The sequence below is a fragment of the Lindgomyces ingoldianus genome, assembly GCF_010093535.1.
Source record: "Lindgomyces ingoldianus strain ATCC 200398 unplaced genomic scaffold BDR25scaffold_19, whole genome shotgun sequence".
In the NCBI taxonomy this organism is placed as follows: domain Eukaryota; kingdom Fungi; phylum Ascomycota; class Dothideomycetes; order Pleosporales; family Lindgomycetaceae; genus Lindgomyces; species Lindgomyces ingoldianus.
Window position 1 is genome coordinate 141,962 of NW_022985180.1, and position 19,750 is coordinate 161,711.

Consider the following 19,750-nt stretch of genomic DNA (forward strand, 5'->3'; position numbering starts at 1 on the left):
TCCCCTCCTCTCCCCTCCCCTCCTCTCTCCTCCCCCGCCCCTTTTAACAAACTTGCATCCCGCAGCACTCCAAATTCGCCCCCTGCACCTCAGCCCTCCTCCCAAAATACAGCCACAGAAAGTCCTCCACAAACGCTTTATCCCCCTCACTCCAGCTATCCAGCCCAACGCGACTTAAGTCATCTCGCGTTACTACCAACACCTCTTGCTCCCCATCTGCACCGCCATCCTCATCATCCATCGCCTCAATCAGTGCTGCAAGCCTCCTAACCAAGGAACATGTTAGCCTGTGAAAATATGCAATAACAGCCGTATGCAAGCCGGTCTGGAAATCGGATAGATCGCCAAGGACTTCCCGGTCGCGGTCGCGCTCTTCGATCATGTAGGCGTCTTTTTCACCCGCGGATGCCCACCACATGAAGCCAGAGTATGCGAGCTGGGACCATGTCATTGGTTCTGCGACTTTGTCGTCGTAGGTCTCACTGAGGGAGTCATCTTCATCTGGTGATTCGCTGTGTCTCAATAATGCAGCCCGTTCGTCCTCGTCCTGGTTGATGTTGTCGTTGGTGCTGGCGTCCCCGTTTGCGTTCGACGGTGAGTCCCGTCGATATTTCCATAGCTCGTGGTGTAGAAGTTTGTACCGCCACACATCCCTCTGGCTCGCTCTAATCAGCGTTCCATCCGAATTCCGAATCGTAGGCCATCTTCGCTTCTGCGGCGCCGCGTCATACGTAGGGGGTATCTCAACAATAATATCATACAGCTGCTTTTTGGTTGCAATGATCTCGTCCGTCGTACATGCCACCCAGCCGTGGGAGCCGGGCCCCTGGGAGTCCAGCTCAATCCCAGATGACTGATCATCTTCAGGGCTGGGCGTTCGTAGCTTTTCTAGAAGGGGTATATCGTGGATTCCGAGGGAGAAGAGTGATCGGAGACGGTGCAAGGTTTCGCTACCTGGGGGGAGGAGGTCGCTGAGGGAACTGGGAAGGCTTGACAGGACGGATAGATCGTACACTATCATGACACGTTAGCTGAGCCTAAGATTCCCGACTGGCCAATTTAGGGCAGGGCCCAGACATACCAAACTCGCACGTAGCTCTTACTGGCGGCGCGCCAACGAACAATATACGTTTCCGCAACAGCGCAGCCTGTTGTAATCGGTAAACCAGAGGTCCAAAGAGATCAATATACTGCAGTATCGAAAGCGCCGGATGATATGCAGGAAGCGACTGTTCCGAAGGTATCACCGCCGTGATCGTCGACAGTGCTCTCGCTCTACTATGCGTCTTCATCTGCAGAATTTTAGGAGATAAACCTGAAGCACTGGGCTTCGATTGCTCTTCCCAGAACTCCTCCAACGGGGCGGTGGCAGTCGCGTCGTCGGCGAGGGCGCTACACCTTCGTCAGCTATAACTCCCAACATGCTCCTGCTGTACCCCGCCCCCCACAACCCCCCCCCGGAACGTCTCACCTCGCCAATTTCTCTAGCTTGCCTGCGTGAAGCCAGCTCCGTCCTAGGCGCCCATAGCTGAGCGGTACCAGTATGCCAACTGCGACGAAATGCGCATTGCGCTCTGCTGCCGATGCGGGCTTGTTGCAGAATGCGCTCAGGCCGGCATAGCCTTCGTGTACGAAGTATCTACTCCATCGTCAACAAATTTCTTCGCCCGCTTCAACAATATGGATTTCGGGGGTGCGACGCACACGAGGTCGGATTTGACGGCATGTAAGCCGGAAGGCAGCGACTTAAACTCGACGGCGCCATCAAGCGATACTACAGATTGCGTGAGTCAACGGCAAAGAACCCGAGCACCGAGAAATATACCATCAGTGGAGCATCGTTTCCAAGCGACTGTATAACTATTGAGGGTCAGTACAAGAAGGATGGAGAGCTCCGTTGGGACAAGAGTTGAGAAGTGGCATACCCAACTTTCTGATCGAATACGATCAGGAACAGCGCCGATAGCTGCGGCGGATGGTTTTCGTTACCTTGCTCTACATCGGTAGCGCTCGAGTCTGAAGAAGCAGACATGGTAGAGTGCATGCGCATTGTGGAGCTGCTGTTGGATGAGGTGCATACGTTGTTGTGCGCTAGCGATCAACACCTGAGCTGCAGCCTCGGCAAGCCTTGCCGCAATGGATATTCTTTGCATGTTAAGTGGCTGCACACATCTTAACACTATTCTCAGAGCTTTGATACATGCATATGGCAGAGCGTAGATAGCAACACAGACACGCCCAAGTTATCAGCTAATACAAGTAATCAAAGCCTTTCCTAATCCCCTATCGCACCCTTCAAATAGAGATTGCACAGTCAGATTTTTTTCATTTCACATACGTCAATCCACTCAACGAAACAAAGATATCTTTGATCTGGTCTTCTATTTCTTTTCTGTATGTCTGATCTTATCTTTTACGTAGTTATTTAGGTGCTGTAATATTTAATGAGAGAACTGAGGGGAATGCTGTTTGTGGTTAATGTTGACGTATGTTTTCTTCGTCCGTCCATTGTCGACGACACCTGAGATGAGAAGGTCCAATCCAATCCAATTCCATCCAACCCTATCCCCCCTTTTTGACATCCCTAAACCTCTAAAAACCCCCCTCCTAACACACCCCATGGGTCTTCCCATGCTTCCCCTGCAAACTATGCGTCTCGCCTGCAAACATATTCGTCGGCAATCGATTATGCCTACCCGTCCACGTGGCGCGTCGGCTAATCCCCGCCGCATGTTCCTTCTGTTCCTCAATCTTCTTGCGGTCCATAGCATCCAGCGTCTGCAACGCCAGTTTGATGTCCGTGATCAGTGCATCGCATCGGGATCGCGTGAAGTCTTCGCGCACCACGATGCGCATGAGTTTCATTTTCTCGGAGTGGGGGGCCATGGTGTAAGCGGGGACTACCCAACCGCGTTCGCGGAGTTGGTGGGCGCTGGGTGGGTTGTTAGCATTTGGGGTTGTACGGGGTTGGAGAAGGCGGTGGCTTACATGGCGAATTCGTCGTATTGCTTGCCGAGGTCTTCGTCGATGCGGGCGGCGACGAGAGGGAGACCATTTCCACTGCGCTCCGAAAGAATGATAAAGCCTAGTTGCTCTAGGTTTGCGGCAAGATAGTCGGCAGTCCGTGTCAGGTTCAGCATGATGCTCCGATATCCACGCTTGCCAAGACGAATCATTTGGTAGTATTGTCCAATGATCTGGGAAGCCCCGCGGGAGAAGTTGAGGGTGAATGAGGCTTGGTCCGCACCGAGGTAGTTGATGTTGAAGACAAGTTCCTTGGGAAGGTACTTCGGGTCTCTCCAGACGACCCATCCCACACCAGGATATACAAGTCCATACTTGTGGCCTGAGACGTTGATGGAGACGACTTTGGGAAGGCGGAAGTCCCACAGAAGGCCGGGATTGACAAATGGAGCAACGAAACCACCGCTGGCAGCATCGACATGGATTGGAACGTCGAGGTTCTTCTCGACGAGCAAATCGTTGAGCCCCTTGACATCTTCGTACTCGCCCGTGTAGGTGGTACCAAGAATAGCGCAGATACCAATAGTATTCTCATCGATCAGATCTATAGCCTCCTTGGGGTCGATTACAAAGCGATCCTCCGTGCAATAGACGTATCGCTCTTCTACATCGAAATAACGGGCCGCCTTTTCCCAGCACACCTGGACGGCTGAGTTCATGATAATGTTAGGCTGGTGGTATGGCTTGCCCTCAGCCTTGCGCTTATTCTGCCAGAGCTTTTTCATGGCAAGGACCGCGAGCTATAATCGTATGTTAGTGATATAGAATCCAGAGCTGGAAAGAGTTATGCACCATGATTGCCTATTTGGGTTAGCGCGTATCTTAGCTATGGTTCACGGGAGCTGTAGTTACCTCGGAACTTCCAATGGTGGATGTGCCCATAGCATTAGTGCCCTCGTCGTGTGCCGGGATGTTAAACAGCCTAGCAATCATAGACACACAGCGGTTCTGGATGTCTGCAGATACCGGGTACTCCTCATAATCTGATTCCCGATCAGTGTCTCAGCCTACGCAAAGTATAGATGGTGTACAGACCAATGAAATTCTTCGAGAAGCATTCGCTAGAAATAACGTGTTATTCGGGGAAATGCGAGCAGGGGGCAAGGGGTTTCATACACCATGAGCTTTTCAGCTTCCTCTTCCTGGACCAGAGTTAGCATAACTGTACTGAGAGCTCTAGCAGGAGGGTGGCGAACCATATAGGTAGTGACGAAGCTCGCAAGATTAAGGGTGGGAGTCTAAGCATATTAATTGGGCTCCTTCTGTTCGTTTTGAGAGCTTACACCATCCAGAGTAAGGTCATCCTTGATCATACGATATGCCCTACGTCCAGAGTGTTAGCTCCCTCTTAGAGTTATTACAGACCTGCAGGGCAGACATACACTTCTTTTGGCATTTCCCGATCCGGCATCTCATATCTGGGCAGGTCCTCGGCCGCGTATCGCGAACCATAGACGGTGGCGGTGAATTGGTCCTCCTCATCGGCAGGCTCAAAGCGGATGCTCTCTAGCCCGTCGACGAGCGTGTTGCCGTCCTTGACTTCGGCATCGGTTGCGACACGGTTGAGGTGGACCATGATGGCTTCGGCGATTAAATTGACGTCGAGGTTTGTGGCTTCGGCGAGGGCTTGGAGTTTGGTGGGTGGGTTGGCGGAGGTGTAGGAGGGTGGAGGGGAAACTCGCGGGCGGGACAGCGGGGTAGAAGAGCGGGAGACGGCGCGCGAGCGAGGCTGCGACCTGGTCTCGGATTCGGTGAGATAGGGCAGGTGCAGCGTGGGCGCGTCTAGCAACGTCAGCGAGCGGCAACAGATGGATGACTGCAGACTGCAGCAGTGATGCAGCGCGCAGCGAGGACAGGTTCCTGAAGGTTGCTCACCTGGATACTTGATTCGATCATCGGCGTGGGGCCTAGCTAAGCTTTCAGACGAAGCTTGTTCAACCACTAGCGCCGCCATGGTTTTGTCACAATGATCACACCGCCTGATATACACTTGCTGATTGAGGAAACCGCTAGGCTGTGTTTGGCACACTATGCCTCGACAGGGATAGGCGAGAGGGAAGGCGCGGGATGAGGGCTAGCGAAGCTCAGATACAGGGCAGCTTGAGAGCACCGAAGAGCACCTTGGAGCTGAGAACCGTGGAAGAATAAGACTTCAAACGCTGTCACAGAGCTGGTGGCCCCTTTTCCTTGGGATACGTCCCAAACGTCAATTGGCTCTCGTGCACACAAGTTGAATGGCGTAGCTGGAAGCAACGCATGAAGGGTGGATAAGATTCGCAGTAATTGTCCGCCTTTGACATGCTGCGTCGTCCTGCGCGGGTTATATACCGATTAGCTAGCTTCACCTTCGCCGCTCTTCTGTGCTGATGAATGAGGTCCTGACATAATTCGCGCTGCGGCGGGAGCACCATGGGGGACCCCCTCAGTCTTGATATGGGCTGACCCTGTTGATGCCCATCCCAAATACCCCCTTCTTCCGCCATTTGACCCTTCGCGCGACACCAAGGTCTCTCTTCCGTCAGAGCCAGCTGAGCCGCAGTGCCGCGCGGAGACTTGATTAGATGCCGTTGGGGTGACCTCCTCGTTATGGTTGCGTGACAATACCAAGCCTTCCCAATGGGGTAGTGGTCAAACTGTCAGGTAACGCCACCACCCAAAAATTCCCGCAATCCCCAAACAAAACAGTGTCCTTCCCAGCACCCGTCAAACACTGAGAGTGACCATGCAACAGCCAGAGTAAGGCCCCGAGAGCCTCATTTCGGCTTTTATCATCGTGCTTTCGCTCCAAAGCCGCTGGTCGGGTTCCCCCCCCCCACTTCTTTCAAATTTTCACTGGCGATATTGCTTCCATCGTCGATTTCTTTGGCTGTCGCAGAGTGCTATCAAAACCAGTCAGGATGCTGACTCCGAATACGAAACCGACGCTTGGGGTGTAATGTTGCACCGGTACCTTCGCGAGGCGTATATTCAGAACACACCGCCCCCCCTCCCCAGCCTAGTCCAGATTCACCGTGTTGTGTAAAAGTCACCCTACAATCCACTAACCCATCACTCTCACCCTTCGTCGAACCTCAGCCGGCGTAGACAGCACTTTGGGCTCTCCATCTACCATTCCGGCCTGAATTGCGCCCCAATTCGAGACGCTTCCAAAAGCCATCTAAAATGAGACCTTGCTGCTGAAAGGCAGATTGCTCTTCCCATTGTCTCGAGACCTGTTGACGGCACGTCTTCCCCGGTGAGAAGAACGGGGGATATCATACCATGCCTCCCCGTGGCAAACTTGCAGCACACCGGAAACTCCAAAGTCTCCCAGCAAATGGAAAGACAAAGTGAATGAAGCTAGCCTGCGTCCGTTTCGCGCCACCACGAAGTTACTAGCCAGCCTTGTGTAAGTGGTCTGAAAAGCTCAGTTTTATGATAGAATATGCAGGAGGGAGATGCTGCTAGTCAGTACACCCAACAAAGCGCTCTACCATGAGAATATGAAATTCTGGACTCGATTGTTGCGATTTTTAAATATTACTATGCCTCGCTTCTGTGTGATATAGGCCAAAGCCTCCGGGTTGATGGGCAGACCTTGAGAGGAACATGCATAAAGTGCCATCTAGGGTATTCCTCGCCAGGCCCTCTTCCTTAGACGCCCAATGCTGAAATAATGACATTCCATCTTCATTCAAGTATGCTGAGCAGTGTGATATATCGTTAAAGTCGCTCAATTACACACAAGGACCTCCACGGTTCCATCCTTGATGCGGAAACCACCATGCCCCTGTGTGATCTCGCCTATCGGATACTGGAACGCAGGGACGTTCTTGCGATTTTTTGGTACTGGCCTGTCACTGCCCTATTGCCACAGGGGTAAGCAAGGGGCTCTCCCCATCATGTCGGTATTCTCGTATTAACTCCCATAAACCGCAGGTACCGGCTGCAGATGAGAAGATGAATATGTCCTAGATGATGTTTGCGATACTAATCCGATTTGTGCTTGATGGCGTTCGAGGCACTGGTGACGTTATAGGTGGAGAAGCGGGAGGATCCGGCGCTAACTGAACACGCTTGACTGGATTGTGGGGAGGAGGATAGTATGAAGAAGGCTGGGCAAGACGAGCTCGATGCTCTTCTATGAGCTGATGGAGAGTTCGCTCAATAGTGCCCCAGCCGGCCCATTCTCTCGTTCCGTTCTCGGGAGATCCCGCGTTTGGTCGGAGCGGAAGGTGAGTACCCTGCATCGGCTCGCCGGCGCTCTGTGGTGATATAGTGCTTTGAGGTGAGGTGTGCGCAGACGTAGAGCTATCGGTAAATTCGCTACCCGCCCATACCCAAGAGTGTTCCAGGCGCCCTTGCATATCACCGCTAACATATGCGAGCATCTCTTCGTCGTGCTCCAGTTGGTGGTGGCCACCGCTCCCACTTCGTATCCGACCTGTGAGACAGTGCAGGAAGAACGAGATATATTTCCCGCACGCAATATTGATCGAGCGCGACTCCCCAATTGCCGAAGACACAAGAAGACACGTCAACGCCGTTTCATATTCGGACCGGAGGCATGATACTAGTATGCAGCGCCAGAGGTGTAGGCACATCGCATTCGAGGCAATCTGAGCCACCCGGGAGTGCCATTTATCATCGATCTCAGGCCATCCAGGCTTGTTCGATAAGGTGCGAGAGATATACTTGGCTGTGTCTTGGGCTACCGAGCTGCAACGTCGCAGGGCATCCGCCCTCTCGTTTGGACGACAGACTGGGGAAATATTTCGTCGGTAGAGTTGGAATCGAGCAAACTGTACGATTAGTATTGGAGACAGAGCAGACGGTTCAAGATATGCATCTGACTCTAATTGATAGGATTCAGGAAATACCGATAGTTTTGTACGGAACTTTTTATCGAAGCTTTGGAGAATTGGAGGCGTGATGACACCAGACTTTAGTGCTTGGTGGATTTCGGAAAACATCCGCGTGGCTTGAATGACCGCCACAAACCCGGTAAAGGTTGTCTGGTTTGGCGGGGGACGAGCAATCCCCTGAGCCTGGATATAACGATCCTCGACAGACGAAGGGAATGATATGTCACAGTCATCCTCGTTTATAAGCATAGGACAGCTTTTTATGAGAGAGGAAACCCTAAGCAGACGATAAGCGAATAGAATTGAGGGCGGGGGAAAGGTTCATACCTGTCCCAGGCATAGATGGACCACCACACCCTCCTTCGCACCTCGCCCTCTATAATAGGTAATTCTTCCGACTCCGTATTGAGGCCTAGCTCTTGAGCAGTCCTGACAGCAGATGCCAACCACATGGACCCATTCGGCCTCATGTTGCTCTCAGTAGCGAAAATGCTCAGGAGCAAAGCTGCTTGCGTGTGTATAATCGTTAAGCTCTGCGCCCAAGGTGTCAGGTAGTGGGTTGAAGTCTCAAAATACACCACGCCTCCCTTCTCCCCTCCTGGGGATGCCGGTAAGCTGTGTACTGTTTGGAGAGTCCCGCATGCCATGACTGCAAAGAGCAAGCCAATCCACTCTCGTGACACTGCGTGGAAACTCCGTGCGGTGTAAACTTGGTCCACCTCGCGCTGAAATGTCGGCCAGTGCACAACGGGGTATGATTCATGTACAGAGTCAAGGTACGAACGCGAAAGACGAGCAAAATCGGCTCGAGATGGGATCTCGGGGACAGTCGGCGCGGTGTTCGTGGGTGCACTGCTCTGTCGCTGCTGCAAAGGGATCTCAAAAATGCCTTGAGAATGTATCCGAACGTTTCTTCGAACAGAGTCAAAGTTGTTCAGCGTAGGCGGCCGAACTCTTTGTGAGTTATTTTGAGGTGAATCACGGCCATCATCACTCCTGACAATCGCCGTGCCTCGATCAAGTTCCATGATGTCACGATCTGATACTCTTGATCGGAGATGACTATTCTCTTGTCTAAGCTCGGCAAGTTGGCTCTGGAGGTCCTGTACCTGCCTTCGCGAAATCTTAGTGAGCAGTCCCTGAACTGTTTTTACTTGCGCCGACTTACTTGATCGAAGACATCCGCCGATTCGTCTCTTTAGTAAATTGGCACTTGTGGTTTCGGCTAGAGCATTCAGAACAAGCCGTAGTTTCCGTAGCATCGCACTATACGTTTAGGTTAGCTTCATAGTGTTTGACTTTGAAGACTCCACGCCAACCAATTGTGTCCCGGAAGACCCCTGATGCTTGAACACGAGTGATCATTCAAACCCATGATCCTACAAAGAGGAGTTGCGTCTCGACGCTTGAAACGGTTACAATTGTTATCGAGCAGCTCGCCACGTCCTGATCGGTAGGGTAGGTTTTGACAGACCAACATCAGTTTGTTCCTCTTCGAGCCATGGAGTCTTGTCCAGCAGAGCCATACCAATGCAATCTTCAACTCTCGTGTGCTTCAGGAATCCCATACTCAATATCGAAGGAAACTAGGGGGCGGGGAACTGCCATGCCAACTTACCTTGACCTTTCGCTCCCGGCAAGCATCGCAACTAGGATCTTTCCTCCGCTGGCGGTATGCTCGTTTCTGTGCGCTCAAGTTTGACGGAGAAATCTGCGTTGGGGAAATCCCAGGGGCTGCAAGGCTGGGAGGCTCATTCGAATGTCCTTCTGGTACGCTACCAGAGGCATTGCTCGGCGACGCCGAGGACGTCCCATACGAGTGGCCATACAGAGTAGGATTGTATCCTCCAGGTGATCGTGATCCCATTTGAGGCAATGGAGCAGATAACCCAGATGCGCGTCCGGAAGGAGCTATTGCAAAGGGATTTTGAGGCGGTGGAATCATGGTTTGCGGAGAGGAGTGAGAGGACCCTGGTGTAGACTTACGGACAACAGAGAAGTTGTCCGTATGTCGTTGGTATGAATTCGACATCGGGTCGTCCATGCTAAGATTACGACAAGCCAAGGTCGATTTTATCTAGGGGGATATAGGGATGTTGTGGGGTCAAGGAATGGCAGTCTCGGCACTAGCCGAACGTCGCTCGGGTATGCCCAGCAATATGGAGAGTTCCCGGGACCGATGCTTGAAATAGACCAATAGAACGGGGGCAGTCTAGGACATGTTGCTGGCTTGGCTGGGTTTCAAGGTGTGCGGGTGAACTAGCCCTGGCCTAAGAAACCAGGCTTACTAAAGTCGCACCGCACATCCAGCTGAAGGAGACTACCTGCAGATGCGACAGATCCCGGTCCTGTGAATTGATGGGTCCGGCGGTTGACGATTCAGATGATGAGGGAGCCGCGCTGGGCTCTGCCGTAGCAAGCCAGATCAGCAATCAATCAGGCGCCGGGAGAAATCGCAAGGGGGTCAGGCTGGCGGGAGGAACCACTAGGCAAGCCAATTGGGACACCACCAAAAACAGAGCAATTGGAAGAGCTGTACTCGGAAGGCAGCTGCAAAGGTGCCGCGGGCTGCACCGGTGATAGCTGCAGTGATAGAAGGGCGAATGGGTGCAGCAAGGCCCGGCAGCGGTCGCCGACCTAGTACAAAAGAGAGAATTGGATCGCTGGCGTGATAGCGAAACAGGACTTTGGCGAGGAATCTGACGCTCCAATGTACGTGACGTTACGCTTAACGATCCACCCCCAGATTCCGATTGCACGTGGGAATAACCAGTCTGTCTGGAAGATTTTATGCGTCAGTGGAGTGAAGCAAGGTTTTCCGAATTGCCACAATACCTTCAATATCGGATGAGTGGTTGATGTAAACTAACTGGGACACCGCTCCTCCTCCACGTCGCAAAGACAGGTTTTCGCAGTATGAAAAGATTGGACAAGACGAGGAGTCAGGGGTCTCTTCAAGCTATTGCTTCGGAAATTTTCAGAGGTGCTTGACCGGTAAGGGCTCGACACTGAGGGCTCTCAACAAACTCACTAATAGGCACGGAAAGTTGTGGCGCTCGGGACGCCACAGCCCAAAGGGGACTTACTCGTCAGTATTTGCCGCCATCAAACGGCCAGCAGCAGGCTGATTAGCAGGGTGTGACAGGTGACGGCAGAGCTATGGTGTCTCCATGGAAGCCCAATGATCCTCGTGGTGCATGCAACACGAAGACAAAAGGGTAGTGGCCCGGAAGCGGCATGAAGCATGACACTCAGCATGCTGGTATCGGGTGAAGATCCGGATGCCCAGGTTTTTCAGTCATGACAAAGACCTGTTGGTTGCTGAAGGCGATCCAAAATTCCAGAAAGGGGCAGGTCCCGTCAGAAAGCGTCGACGCCATGGCCCGAGACAACGGAGCAGCAGGCAAGTCCATTCCCGAAGCATGTTTCTGCTGAACAGCAGTGATGGATCTGCTGAACAGCAGGATGCAGGGGCGAGGTGCAAGTGATGAGAGGCTCCCGCCTCGTCTATCCCTGCGTGCATCCTGGAGGGTTGAGCAGGCCACGGGGGGCCGAAAATGGTGGGATGGTGGGATGGTGGGAGGAGGAGTCCCCAAAATGCCATAGGGGCGCTCTCGCTTGGGATTGGATAGGGCTGGATGAGACGACGGCGGACATCCGAGGCGTGAAACCGCAAGCGTTCATAGGGCAGAACTCGCAGCAAAGACAGCTCCAGTGGGCCCAGCATGCCGCGGCTGCATAAGCGTCGTCGGCGTGAGTGCTGCTCTGCCCAATGTGACACTACCTGCGGCGGCAGCACGTTGACTGTGAGGTTTCGGCGACGGAGCCAGGGGCACAAGCCTCGAGGTCTATCTGCGTTCCGATTTGGCAGCTCGGGTGGCAGAGCAGTGACTGCGTGCAGATTGGGATAGTGAGGGGTCGCTTGGGAGGTGACGGAACGGGATGCCGACGACATCTGATGAGCCTCGAGAATGGCGCACGCCTCGGCAGAGCTCTGCCTTCCACGTAGGCAGGGTCAAGCCCATGGAGTGGGCGGTTAGAGGCAAATTCCAAGACAAGAAACACCACTCCCGTTGCCCAAGATAAACACTTCGCGAGCACCGAGCAGCCAGCGCTCAGCCAGCCAGCCATGCGCGAAACGACGCCTGGCCTTGCCAACCCTGGCCGGGCCATGACAGTGGTGGCACCAGCGACTCAAAAACCGGCCACGTTTTTCCCCACGTCTCAGCTTGACGGGCCTGCAAGTGGCTGCGTCCACGCGCCCTCAGGCCAAGAAGAACCTCATCCACTTCTCGCAGTCTTCTAGCGTGCCACCCGAACGGGCCGGGGTCGGAGTCCATGGACTTGGCACAGACTTTCAGCCGCTTGACACCCCAGGACGACTCTCTCCAACTGCCGAGCGAACCATCTAGACCGCACCGCTATGTTGTCGCCATGCTCGCCATACTCGCCATGCTCGCCATCGCTAGGCAGCTCGCGTCGCAGATCTGGCGTCCTTAAAACTCAATCAGGATTTCGCCGGCGCGTCTCGGCAACCTCAGAATCGTCGTCCCTCGCTGCGCAGCCATGCGGCAAGGAGATTGTTGCATGCATGCAAAGACTCTTTTTTACACGGAGCGTCCCCGGGGTGCCGGCGTCTGACATGGGCAAATGTGATATCGATCTGCCCGCACAGATTTTACCGAGTGTCGATACAACTCTGGCAACTACCTTCCGACAGCTCCGGACCATCCCCGCTCCACTCGTTCCCTTCAATACTAATACAATATTTTTTGCCGCGGTCACTCATGCAGTTGATGACTTGTCCATCGCCGACGGCAGTGGACATAATTAGGGCTGATCGCTGATGAAACATGGATCTGCATGCTATGTCTGTGCCAGCTTTGGGTCGCCCGCCCGCTTCCCAGGCGGTTCGGCTACTTCCGCCCGGCAGACCGTCATTGTTCGGGAGTAGAACTCACCGCCCGACCCTGGAAACTTGGACAAAGCCCCTTTCCGATGTCCTCCCATCTGCGAGGAGCGAGCTCCGCCGATCTATGCGGCAATCGGACCTTGAAATGTTTGCGGCAGGTTTGACACCTGATCTTGCCCCTGTGCCCCCTCTCTCGATAGGACGTCAGGGTTTGGTCGGAGTGCTGATCAAGCATTCATGGTTTGAGGAGCGCGGCGATCAATAGTTGTGACATAAAAGTCAATTCGGCTTCAAATCACTTTGCACAGCCTCCCTCGGGAAGCTTGGTTGGCGGACGCTCCATTCAGCAGTATTTGGACCAAACGGGTTTATTGTCAGCAAGACGCCGAAGTTCGACCGGCAGCCCGCAGTGGCGACTCCAACGCTCTATCCGACACCCATAGTGGAGGCGACAATGGTGAGGGGATCCACGTCTCTTCCTCCGCTCCATTAGGAAAATTCCAAAATTCTTCCATGCTTCCATTAGCTCTGGGGGATTAGCCAATCAGGTAAGGCGCTACTCGCTCCGAGCCGTGAAAAAGCTTGCACGACCCGCACGGTTGTCTTTCTCTAACAGGCGATTTCCGCGCAGCAACTTTGAGTTTGGAGGCTTCACCACGTCTACGAGCCTAAGCAAGTCACCCAACTCCAGCGTTTGTACACTGGTAGGTCAAGACAACGTCCCACAAGCCGCAATTCCTCATTCCAGCAATCCTCCAAGCTTCTTTGTGCGAGGTCCCAATCTGGCGGCGTGGGAACGGACTCCAACCTTAACTCAACTTCAACTTCACACGGCATCCTTCACTTCATCGGCACTCTCCGCTAAGAAAGACTTGTGACCTCGGAGTGGGTCGCTAACACTACTCACATTTGCAGGCTTGCACATCCCCTTTTCGGTCCTTTGGCATTTCTCCGTGCTGTTTCTACCAGTAGCGGTGTGTGAAAGAGCAGTGTATGAAAGTAAACTCTAATACCTTCATCCGTTCCTGCAATTTACCCGCTGCCTTCCTTGTATCAGTCCTTCAAGGAGTGTTCTAGACCACCATGTGCAAGACTCCACTTCACGATTTCTTAAAACGTCTTCCAAAAGCCGAACACCACCTGCATCTAGAAGGCGCCCTTAGTCCCACCCTCCTCTTTGAACTCGCTAAAAGAAACAATATTTCCCTCCCAACCGAAGACTCAGCTTTCAATTCCCCAGACTCTTTGCAATCTCGATATGGAAGGTCTATATCCCGCACCCACCTAGCAACCCCATACAGATGCTCACACGGTCTAGATTCACCTCTCTTGATGACTTTCTCCACTATTATTACTTCGGCATGTCCGTGCTAATTCACGCCCACGACTTCGAAGCTTTAGCATGGGATTACTTCCAGCACGCCTCAGCCGACGGCGTGCATCACGCTGAAGTTTTCTTCGACCCGCAGGCGCACACGACGCGCGGTGTCTCTTACAACACCGTCCTATCCGGCTTCGAATCTGCGTGTCGTCGGGCCGAGCGAGAACTCGGCATCACAACGGAACTCATCACATGCTTTCTTAGACACCTGCCTGTTGAAGACTGTTTAGCGACTTTTGAAAACGAGCATGTTCAGCAGAGTTACCGGAGCGGCGCTGTCAAAGGCATTGGCCTGGATTCTAGTGAAGTCGGCTTCCCGCCGCATCTCTTCTCGGAGATATATGAGAAGGCCAGGAAACAAGGTCTACGCCGCACTGCCCACGCAGGCGGAGAAGGGCCAGTGGACTTCATAGCTAGTGCGCTGGATACCCTAGGCATCGAGCGCATAGATCATGGAATTCGACTTGCGGACGATGCTGACCTGATGGCAAAGGTAGCGGCTCAAGGCACTTTGCTTACGACATGTCCGATTAGCAATGTCGTCCTTGGATCCGTACCTTCTATTCAGGATCTACCAATACGGAAGTTCTTGGATGCTGGAGTCAGATTTAGCATTAATAGCGACGATCCCGCATACTTTGGAAGATATATTCTAGATAATTATTGTAGCGTACAAGAATCATTCGACTTGGACGTCCAAGAATGGGGGAGCATATCCCGAGCCGGAATCGAAGGGAGCTGGTGCGGAGATGGAAGAAAAAGGGAAATTCTAACTGCGTTAGAAGAGTTGATGAAGGAATGGCAAGAGCTGTAGAATCACTGAGGGAAAGCAATCGATCGTAGCCCATCACCTAACGAGGAACATCAAAGGGGGGGAATATAAGGCAGACATCTACATTCTGTTGACGTTCTCTCTAACTCCAGCAAGAAGGTTAACTAATTAAATTTTCCCCTTGGCGTTCTACCTCAGTTGCGATTATACTTCAGCACAAAGCCCCGTGGATCAAAACATATTAAACCTCCGAATGAGCATTTAGCCTCAACTTCAAGCCTTCCAGAAACGCAATGCAAATATCGATGTTTCATGCTTCTCCACTCGGAATCGTCATCCCATGATTACCCATATACCCACTCCTCTCCGGTCTCCTCCAGTCCCTCAACACCTCCTCCCTCACCCCCTCCTCAATCTCCCAAACCTCAACATTAATACCCCGACACGTACTCTTCATCCCCCCTCCCCCATTCCCATTCCCCTCCCTCTCCCTAGCCACACCCATCTCCGCCTCCCTGGCCTGATGCCATCCCCACGCACTCAAATCCCCGCCTGGACACGTACTCAGCGCACACAGTAAGTCCTGCTCAGCGAAAAAGTCGACGAAGGAGTCTGGAGTTGCAGGAGATGGTTCCATGAAATACCGTCCTTCGGAATCGAGACCCGTGACTTGGAAAACGTTCAGGACGTCATGGATGTCGTATTCGGTAAGGGCGAAGGGGAGGATGGCGCGTACAAGGTTGGAGTGGCAGTGGTAGTCATACGAAGTAGAGGTTAACATGTGGGATACTAGAGCAGGTTAATGGAGGCTGGGAATGGGAGGAAGAAGAGGTGTCTGGTTGGGTTTAAGGGTTTAGACTTTAGACGGAATTGGATATGAAGGGTACTCTTCGAAACGCCTTGGAAAATCATCAAAAAGACAAATCTAGGCCCAGACTTACCATAAGGATCACACCTCGTACCCAACAAATCATGCACCCTACCTCCCCACCTACTCCGTCCCCCTCTCTCCGTCCTCCCTTCCTCCCTCTCCCCAAGCCCACACCCATCCCGAATAACCCCACACAACGGTCGCATAAACGGCAAACAGCTCCAAAGACGATCTCCCTCCTTCACATGACTCCCCTGTAATTGCCTCGTCCTAGCGGCCCAGAATCTCTCGCGCGGATCATGGGCATTCCAGATATTTAAGTCGCCGACTTGAGGGCCATCCGGCGTTGAGAGCCGGAATATGGACCCGGCGAGGACTTGGAAGGCGCGGCCGGAGCGCGGGGGGATAGTTAGGGATAGAGTTTTAACAAGGGAGGATTGGGGGAGGGAGGATAGGCGATTGTAGAGGGCTGTTGGGGGGTGGAGGGGGGAGGCAGGGGATGTTGGGAAATATGCTGCGGTTGGGGGGAGGTTGTCAGAAGTGTTTGGTGCCATTGGCATTCGTGAATATCGATGTTTTATAATTGAGTGTGATGCTGGTGCTTTGTAAAATACTTTGTGGAGATGTTTTTATAACTTGAGGTTTGAAATGATATGGTAACAAGCCGCTGATAAGCGTTGCGCAAGCAGTATCGCCGATCTCGGAGGTGTTGACTTACTAGTGCATGTTGATGACTCTTTACGATAGGATTGGTCAGTCTGCTATTTGAATGAATGGAACTAATGAATACATAGACTGTATCGCAGGCATTGGTGGCGCTTTCTCACTTCCTGGCCTCCCGCTTTCGGTTAGCTCCTGAGTCTTTCTCTGAAGATTCTACATTAAACGACCAACCGATCCGTGAAGCCAGTTGTTTTATTATCGTAAGATCTTCTTGTAGGCACTTACTTAAATGTTGATTTTCGAGTTCAAAGCAATTCGACCCCCATCTAATATAAAATGCTGTTTGGAATGCCTCAGCTCCAGCCTAAGTTTCTCTATTCTCAATGTCAAGTCTCCGAGACATACGGCCTTACTTCTCTTTTTATACATTTACCTCCTTAATTAGAATCTAGACTACCTATATGTATGTACCTTATCACCCCACACCCAAATTTGCAGCACAATGGCCGAAGCTGACGTCGAATTCCATGACTTTAAAAACATCTTTTCTCTCACTGTCAAGGCTGCTGTCGTAACAGGAGGTTCACGGGGTTTGGGCCTGCATTCCGCATCCGGGTACGTAAACCCAGAACCCCAGCCCATTCCCCTTTCCTATCCATTATCAATCTTACCCCCATCAGGCTTCTCCAAGCAGGATGTTCGAAAGTTTTCAGCGCCTGCGATGAAGCCGTGGCGGCACTCAATGCACTACTAAACAAGGACCCTGATGCGCGCGCGTACTCAGTTCCTGCGGATAGCAGCAAGTTAAGCGAGATTGAGTGGTTGGTGAAAGAGGTTGGGAAATATACGGATCACGTGGATATCTTGTTTGCGAATGCAGGCGCGACGTGGGGCGCGTATTTTGAGGAGCATCCTGAGTCTTCTGAACCAAGCCCGTCAAATGAGGGCCCATGCACTAGTCCTAGGTCTATATCCGTGTTTGGTGGGACGTGGAATCGATGCCACTAATAACAGCCAGCAGCGCAAGCAAAACTACAACCGTCAGTCTAACTCTCGAACCTTTTTTCCGAAACAAATCAGATGTACCTACCAGTGGCAATCGTTAGTATAAACCCCGCCACAGTAAACGCGGTCTGCACGTCTCCCCCTCTTGCGCTCCAGATAATGCCCACGAGGCTGGATGCAATACATGGTATGGTGCCCGCAATACCAATACGCATGCCATTCCAGCCTTCTACGAATTCAAGAGCGTGGCGTTTGTCGGGCTGCCGAAGGCGGAATACCCATTCGACCCAGTCGGTTTCGGGTCCGAAGTTTGAGGGGTGGTTGTATGCATAGAGGACTTCTTGCATAGTGAAGTCGTCAAGGGGGACAGGCGTTGGACGCGTAGCCTCCGTGTACTACAAGGGTATGAGTATGTGCTGAAAGGGAAAGTGAGGAAAGCTTACTGAAAGTAGTCGTATACTCCTTAGGGTTTTTAGAGAGAAGTACCGCTGCCAGAATCCGCACATGTCTCTTGAATAACGGTTACGTAGCGCCTGGAAGAACTCTCCGTCCGTAGACACCAATGTTGGTGTTTTTGACAGTGCTCGCTGGTATTGTTCATCATTTGCAAATCTTTCCCTTGTAGTAACTATGATTTGGCCCATAGAACAGCCTTTGCTGTAACAGATGAGGTTGAGGGAACAGGTCGGTTTGCCTGCGGTGTCTTGGACGTCGTCTTGGATAGTGCTATTCTCCTCCAGAATATCGAGGCCTTTGGGCAAGAGTGGAGGGACTCCTGGACTCATAAGTCCGCCAAACGGCTCCACTACCCGAGATGTGGGCGGGAGAGGTTTCAATTTCTGATTCCACCGCTGGCGCTGTGGCTGAGCAGTTATTGGCTTCTCCACAACCCCCGCTTCAGAAGGCCTCTGCTCTTTACATTCTGCTCCGGAAGGCTTCTCCTCTTCTCTCTCCGCCTCAGGGGGCATCTTCTCTTCCTTCTCTGCTCTAGAGGGCTCATTTTCTTCGCTCTCTGCATCAGAAGCTTTCTTTTCATTCATTGCATTAGGATAGTCTCCGTCACCCCTCGGAATGGATTCGATTCTTTCCCTTCCATCTTGGTATATCAAGTTGCTGGAGCTGGTTAAACCCACACTAAATTCCTTCTGGCCGCTTGAGGTTTCTGTTGGTGTAGCATTGGAAGAATTAATTCTCTTACTCTCATTGTTGTCGGAATACTCCGGCCCACTAATCCTCGACTGCGCTAGGTTAATCTCGCTGAGCCCCATGCTCTCGTAGGGGCCCGAATTTCCAATTAATTGCGATTGTATTTGCCGTGGGAGTTGCGGCTGCAATTGCGGTGGTTGCAGTTCCGCTTGAGGACTCCCCGCTGGACTCATTTGCGGAATAAATTCAAGAATACGAGGAGGCTCGCTCTTTTGCCAGTGTGGCGCTTGCGAGTAATTGGCATTAGAGGGTTGAGGGGGTACATAGCCTGGGTAGCTCGGTGCAATCATATTATTGGGGTTATATAGGGATCCATTGTCAAAAGAGGGGTGATAGGCAATTTGTGGTAGATGGCTATCGGATCCAGCACGAGGCTTGACCCAACCCGTGAAGTGATCTCGTATTGGCATTCTCTCTGGAACCTAGGATGGTGAAGTTTGAGGGGGAAGGTTGAGAATGTAACCGCAAGTTTCGATGGTCGAGCGATTGTCGTTTTTTCCAAGTTGCATGATCGAACTGGGAGCGGAACCTAGTTAAACTCCTCAAGGCAGACTTGAGCGCCAGATGGCGCAGTAAACTGCTCATTGCGTCCAATAATGAGACACGAGGCTCTGGACTGAAAAGTCCAGTCACAGGTGGCTTTTTCTCGCCTAACTTGTCCCGTTTAAGCCACATGTGATGGCAGTTCTCGGCATGTGGCACCACGGCTGACAGACATTGCCCATCTGGCTGTGAAGTCGTTAGATTATTTCAGGCATCAGTTTTCCTTGTCCCACAGTCAGGGAATCTCGATGCAAAGTCTGCATCTAAGTGCGGGTGGGTGATGGATGCAACGTTAAGGTCACTATGGGCCCCGTTCCCACTACGGTAGCAGGTACTCTACTATAGGTGTAGGTGATTTGTCTATAGGTAGTAGGAAATAGCTTCTTACTATAGTAGAACCCTGTTTTCTAGTAATCAAGTCCACTTTTTGCCACGGAATTTGAGTGTTTACTGTTAAGCGGCTAAGTCTCTACTTTACGAGTATGCAAGACAATAGCGCTTATAACTAGCAGCTTGTATACAGCAGATC

At 52.3% G+C, this 19,750-nt stretch overlaps 6 protein-coding genes across 6 annotated transcripts; 1 reads left to right on the forward strand and 5 right to left on the reverse strand.

Annotated features, from left to right (window-relative positions):
* Nucleotides 1-40: 40 nt before the first annotated feature.
* On the reverse strand, nt 41-2,062 carry BDR25DRAFT_288099 (uncharacterized protein; the record flags this gene model as incomplete). Its single annotated transcript, XM_033688370.1, has 6 exons — nt 1,926-2,062; nt 1,826-1,860; nt 1,705-1,774; nt 1,472-1,639; nt 1,082-1,392; nt 41-1,014 (listed from the first exon to the last, which is right to left on the reverse strand). The coding sequence occupies exons 1-6, from the start codon at nt 2,048-2,050 to the stop codon at nt 44-46; spliced, it is 1,680 nt and encodes a 559-aa protein (XP_033546570.1). The 5' UTR covers nt 2,051-2,062.
* A 301-nt stretch (nt 2,063-2,363) lies between these two features.
* BDR25DRAFT_304193 (glutamate decarboxylase) lies at nt 2,364-5,436 on the reverse strand. The gene is made up of 10 exons (XM_033690158.1): nt 4,900-5,436; nt 4,407-4,806; nt 4,308-4,347; nt 4,221-4,262; nt 4,141-4,166; nt 4,060-4,085; nt 3,877-4,007; nt 3,817-3,825; nt 2,989-3,764; nt 2,364-2,932 (listed from the first exon to the last, which is right to left on the reverse strand). The coding sequence occupies exons 1-10, from the start codon at nt 4,976-4,978 to the stop codon at nt 2,608-2,610; spliced, it is 1,854 nt and encodes a 617-aa protein (XP_033546571.1). The 5' UTR covers nt 4,979-5,436; the 3' UTR covers nt 2,364-2,607.
* A 1,538-nt stretch (nt 5,437-6,974) lies between these two features.
* On the reverse strand, nt 6,975-9,912 carry BDR25DRAFT_314987 (uncharacterized protein; the record flags this gene model as incomplete). The annotated part of the gene is made up of 4 exons (XM_033691494.1): nt 6,975-8,145; nt 8,196-8,981; nt 9,037-9,134; nt 9,487-9,912. 4 exons carry the CDS (start codon nt 9,910-9,912, stop codon nt 6,975-6,977), a joined length of 2,481 nt encoding a protein of 826 aa, XP_033546572.1.
* Nucleotides 9,913-13,625: 3,713 nt separating this feature from the next.
* Nucleotides 13,626-15,124, forward strand: BDR25DRAFT_39034 (adenosine deaminase). Its single transcript, XM_033698091.1, has 2 exons — nt 13,626-14,045; nt 14,099-15,124. The coding sequence occupies exons 1-2, from the start codon at nt 13,864-13,866 to the stop codon at nt 14,973-14,975; spliced, it is 1,059 nt and encodes a 352-aa protein (XP_033546573.1). The 5' UTR covers nt 13,626-13,863; the 3' UTR covers nt 14,976-15,124.
* BDR25DRAFT_288113 (meiotic chromosome segregation protein) lies at nt 15,092-16,425 on the reverse strand. The gene is made up of 2 exons (XM_033688371.1): nt 15,875-16,425; nt 15,092-15,722 (listed from the first exon to the last, which is right to left on the reverse strand). Exons 1-2 carry the CDS (start codon nt 16,362-16,364, stop codon nt 15,244-15,246), a joined length of 969 nt encoding a protein of 322 aa, XP_033546574.1. The 5' UTR covers nt 16,365-16,425; the 3' UTR covers nt 15,092-15,243.
* A 902-nt stretch (nt 16,426-17,327) lies between these two features.
* Nucleotides 17,328-19,173, reverse strand: BDR25DRAFT_39049 (uncharacterized protein). The gene is made up of 3 exons (XM_033698098.1): nt 17,916-19,173; nt 17,558-17,867; nt 17,328-17,499 (listed from the first exon to the last, which is right to left on the reverse strand). The coding sequence occupies exons 1-3, from the start codon at nt 19,086-19,088 to the stop codon at nt 17,435-17,437; spliced, it is 1,548 nt and encodes a 515-aa protein (XP_033546575.1). The 5' UTR covers nt 19,089-19,173; the 3' UTR covers nt 17,328-17,434.
* Between the last annotated feature and the right edge of the window lie 577 nt (nt 19,174-19,750).

What these genes read in the sequence shown, in the direction of transcription:
- BDR25DRAFT_304193 (XM_033690158.1), bottom strand. Translation starts at nt 4,978, where the DNA reads ATGGCGGCGCTAGTGGTTGAACAAGCTTCGTCTGAAAGCTTAGCTAGG. An exon ending in CGGGAAATGCCAAAAGAAGT is followed by an intron (nt 4,348 to 4,406) that starts GTATGTCTGCCC and finishes CTCTGGACGTAG; the next exon opens with GGCATATCGTATGATCAAGG. An exon ending in GAAGCTGAAAAGCTCATGGT is followed by an intron (nt 4,086 to 4,140) that starts GTATGAAACCCC and finishes CGTTATTTCTAG; the next exon opens with CGAATGCTTCTCGAAGAATT.
- BDR25DRAFT_39034 (XM_033698091.1), top strand. Translation starts at nt 13,864, where the DNA reads ATGTGCAAGACTCCACTTCACGATTTCTTAAAACGTCTTCCAAAAGCC. An exon ending in TTGCAATCTCGATATGGAAG is followed by an intron (nt 14,046 to 14,098) that starts GTCTATATCCCG and finishes CACACGGTCTAG; the next exon opens with ATTCACCTCTCTTGATGACT.
- BDR25DRAFT_288113 (XM_033688371.1), bottom strand. Translation starts at nt 16,364, where the DNA reads ATGCCAATGGCACCAAACACTTCTGACAACCTCCCCCCAACCGCAGCA. An exon ending in TACGAGGTGTGATCCTTATG is followed by an intron (nt 15,723 to 15,874) that starts GTAAGTCTGGGC and finishes AACCTGCTCTAG; the next exon opens with TATCCCACATGTTAACCTCT.
- BDR25DRAFT_39049 (XM_033698098.1), bottom strand. Translation starts at nt 19,088, where the DNA reads ATGCCAATACGAGATCACTTCACGGGTTGGGTCAAGCCTCGTGCTGGA. An exon ending in GGAGTATACGACTACTTTCA is followed by an intron (nt 17,868 to 17,915) that starts GTAAGCTTTCCT and finishes ATACCCTTGTAG; the next exon opens with TACACGGAGGCTACGCGTCC. An exon ending in TATACTAACGATTGCCACTG is followed by an intron (nt 17,500 to 17,557) that starts GTAGGTACATCT and finishes TGACGGTTGTAG; the next exon opens with TTTTGCTTGCGCTGCTGGCT.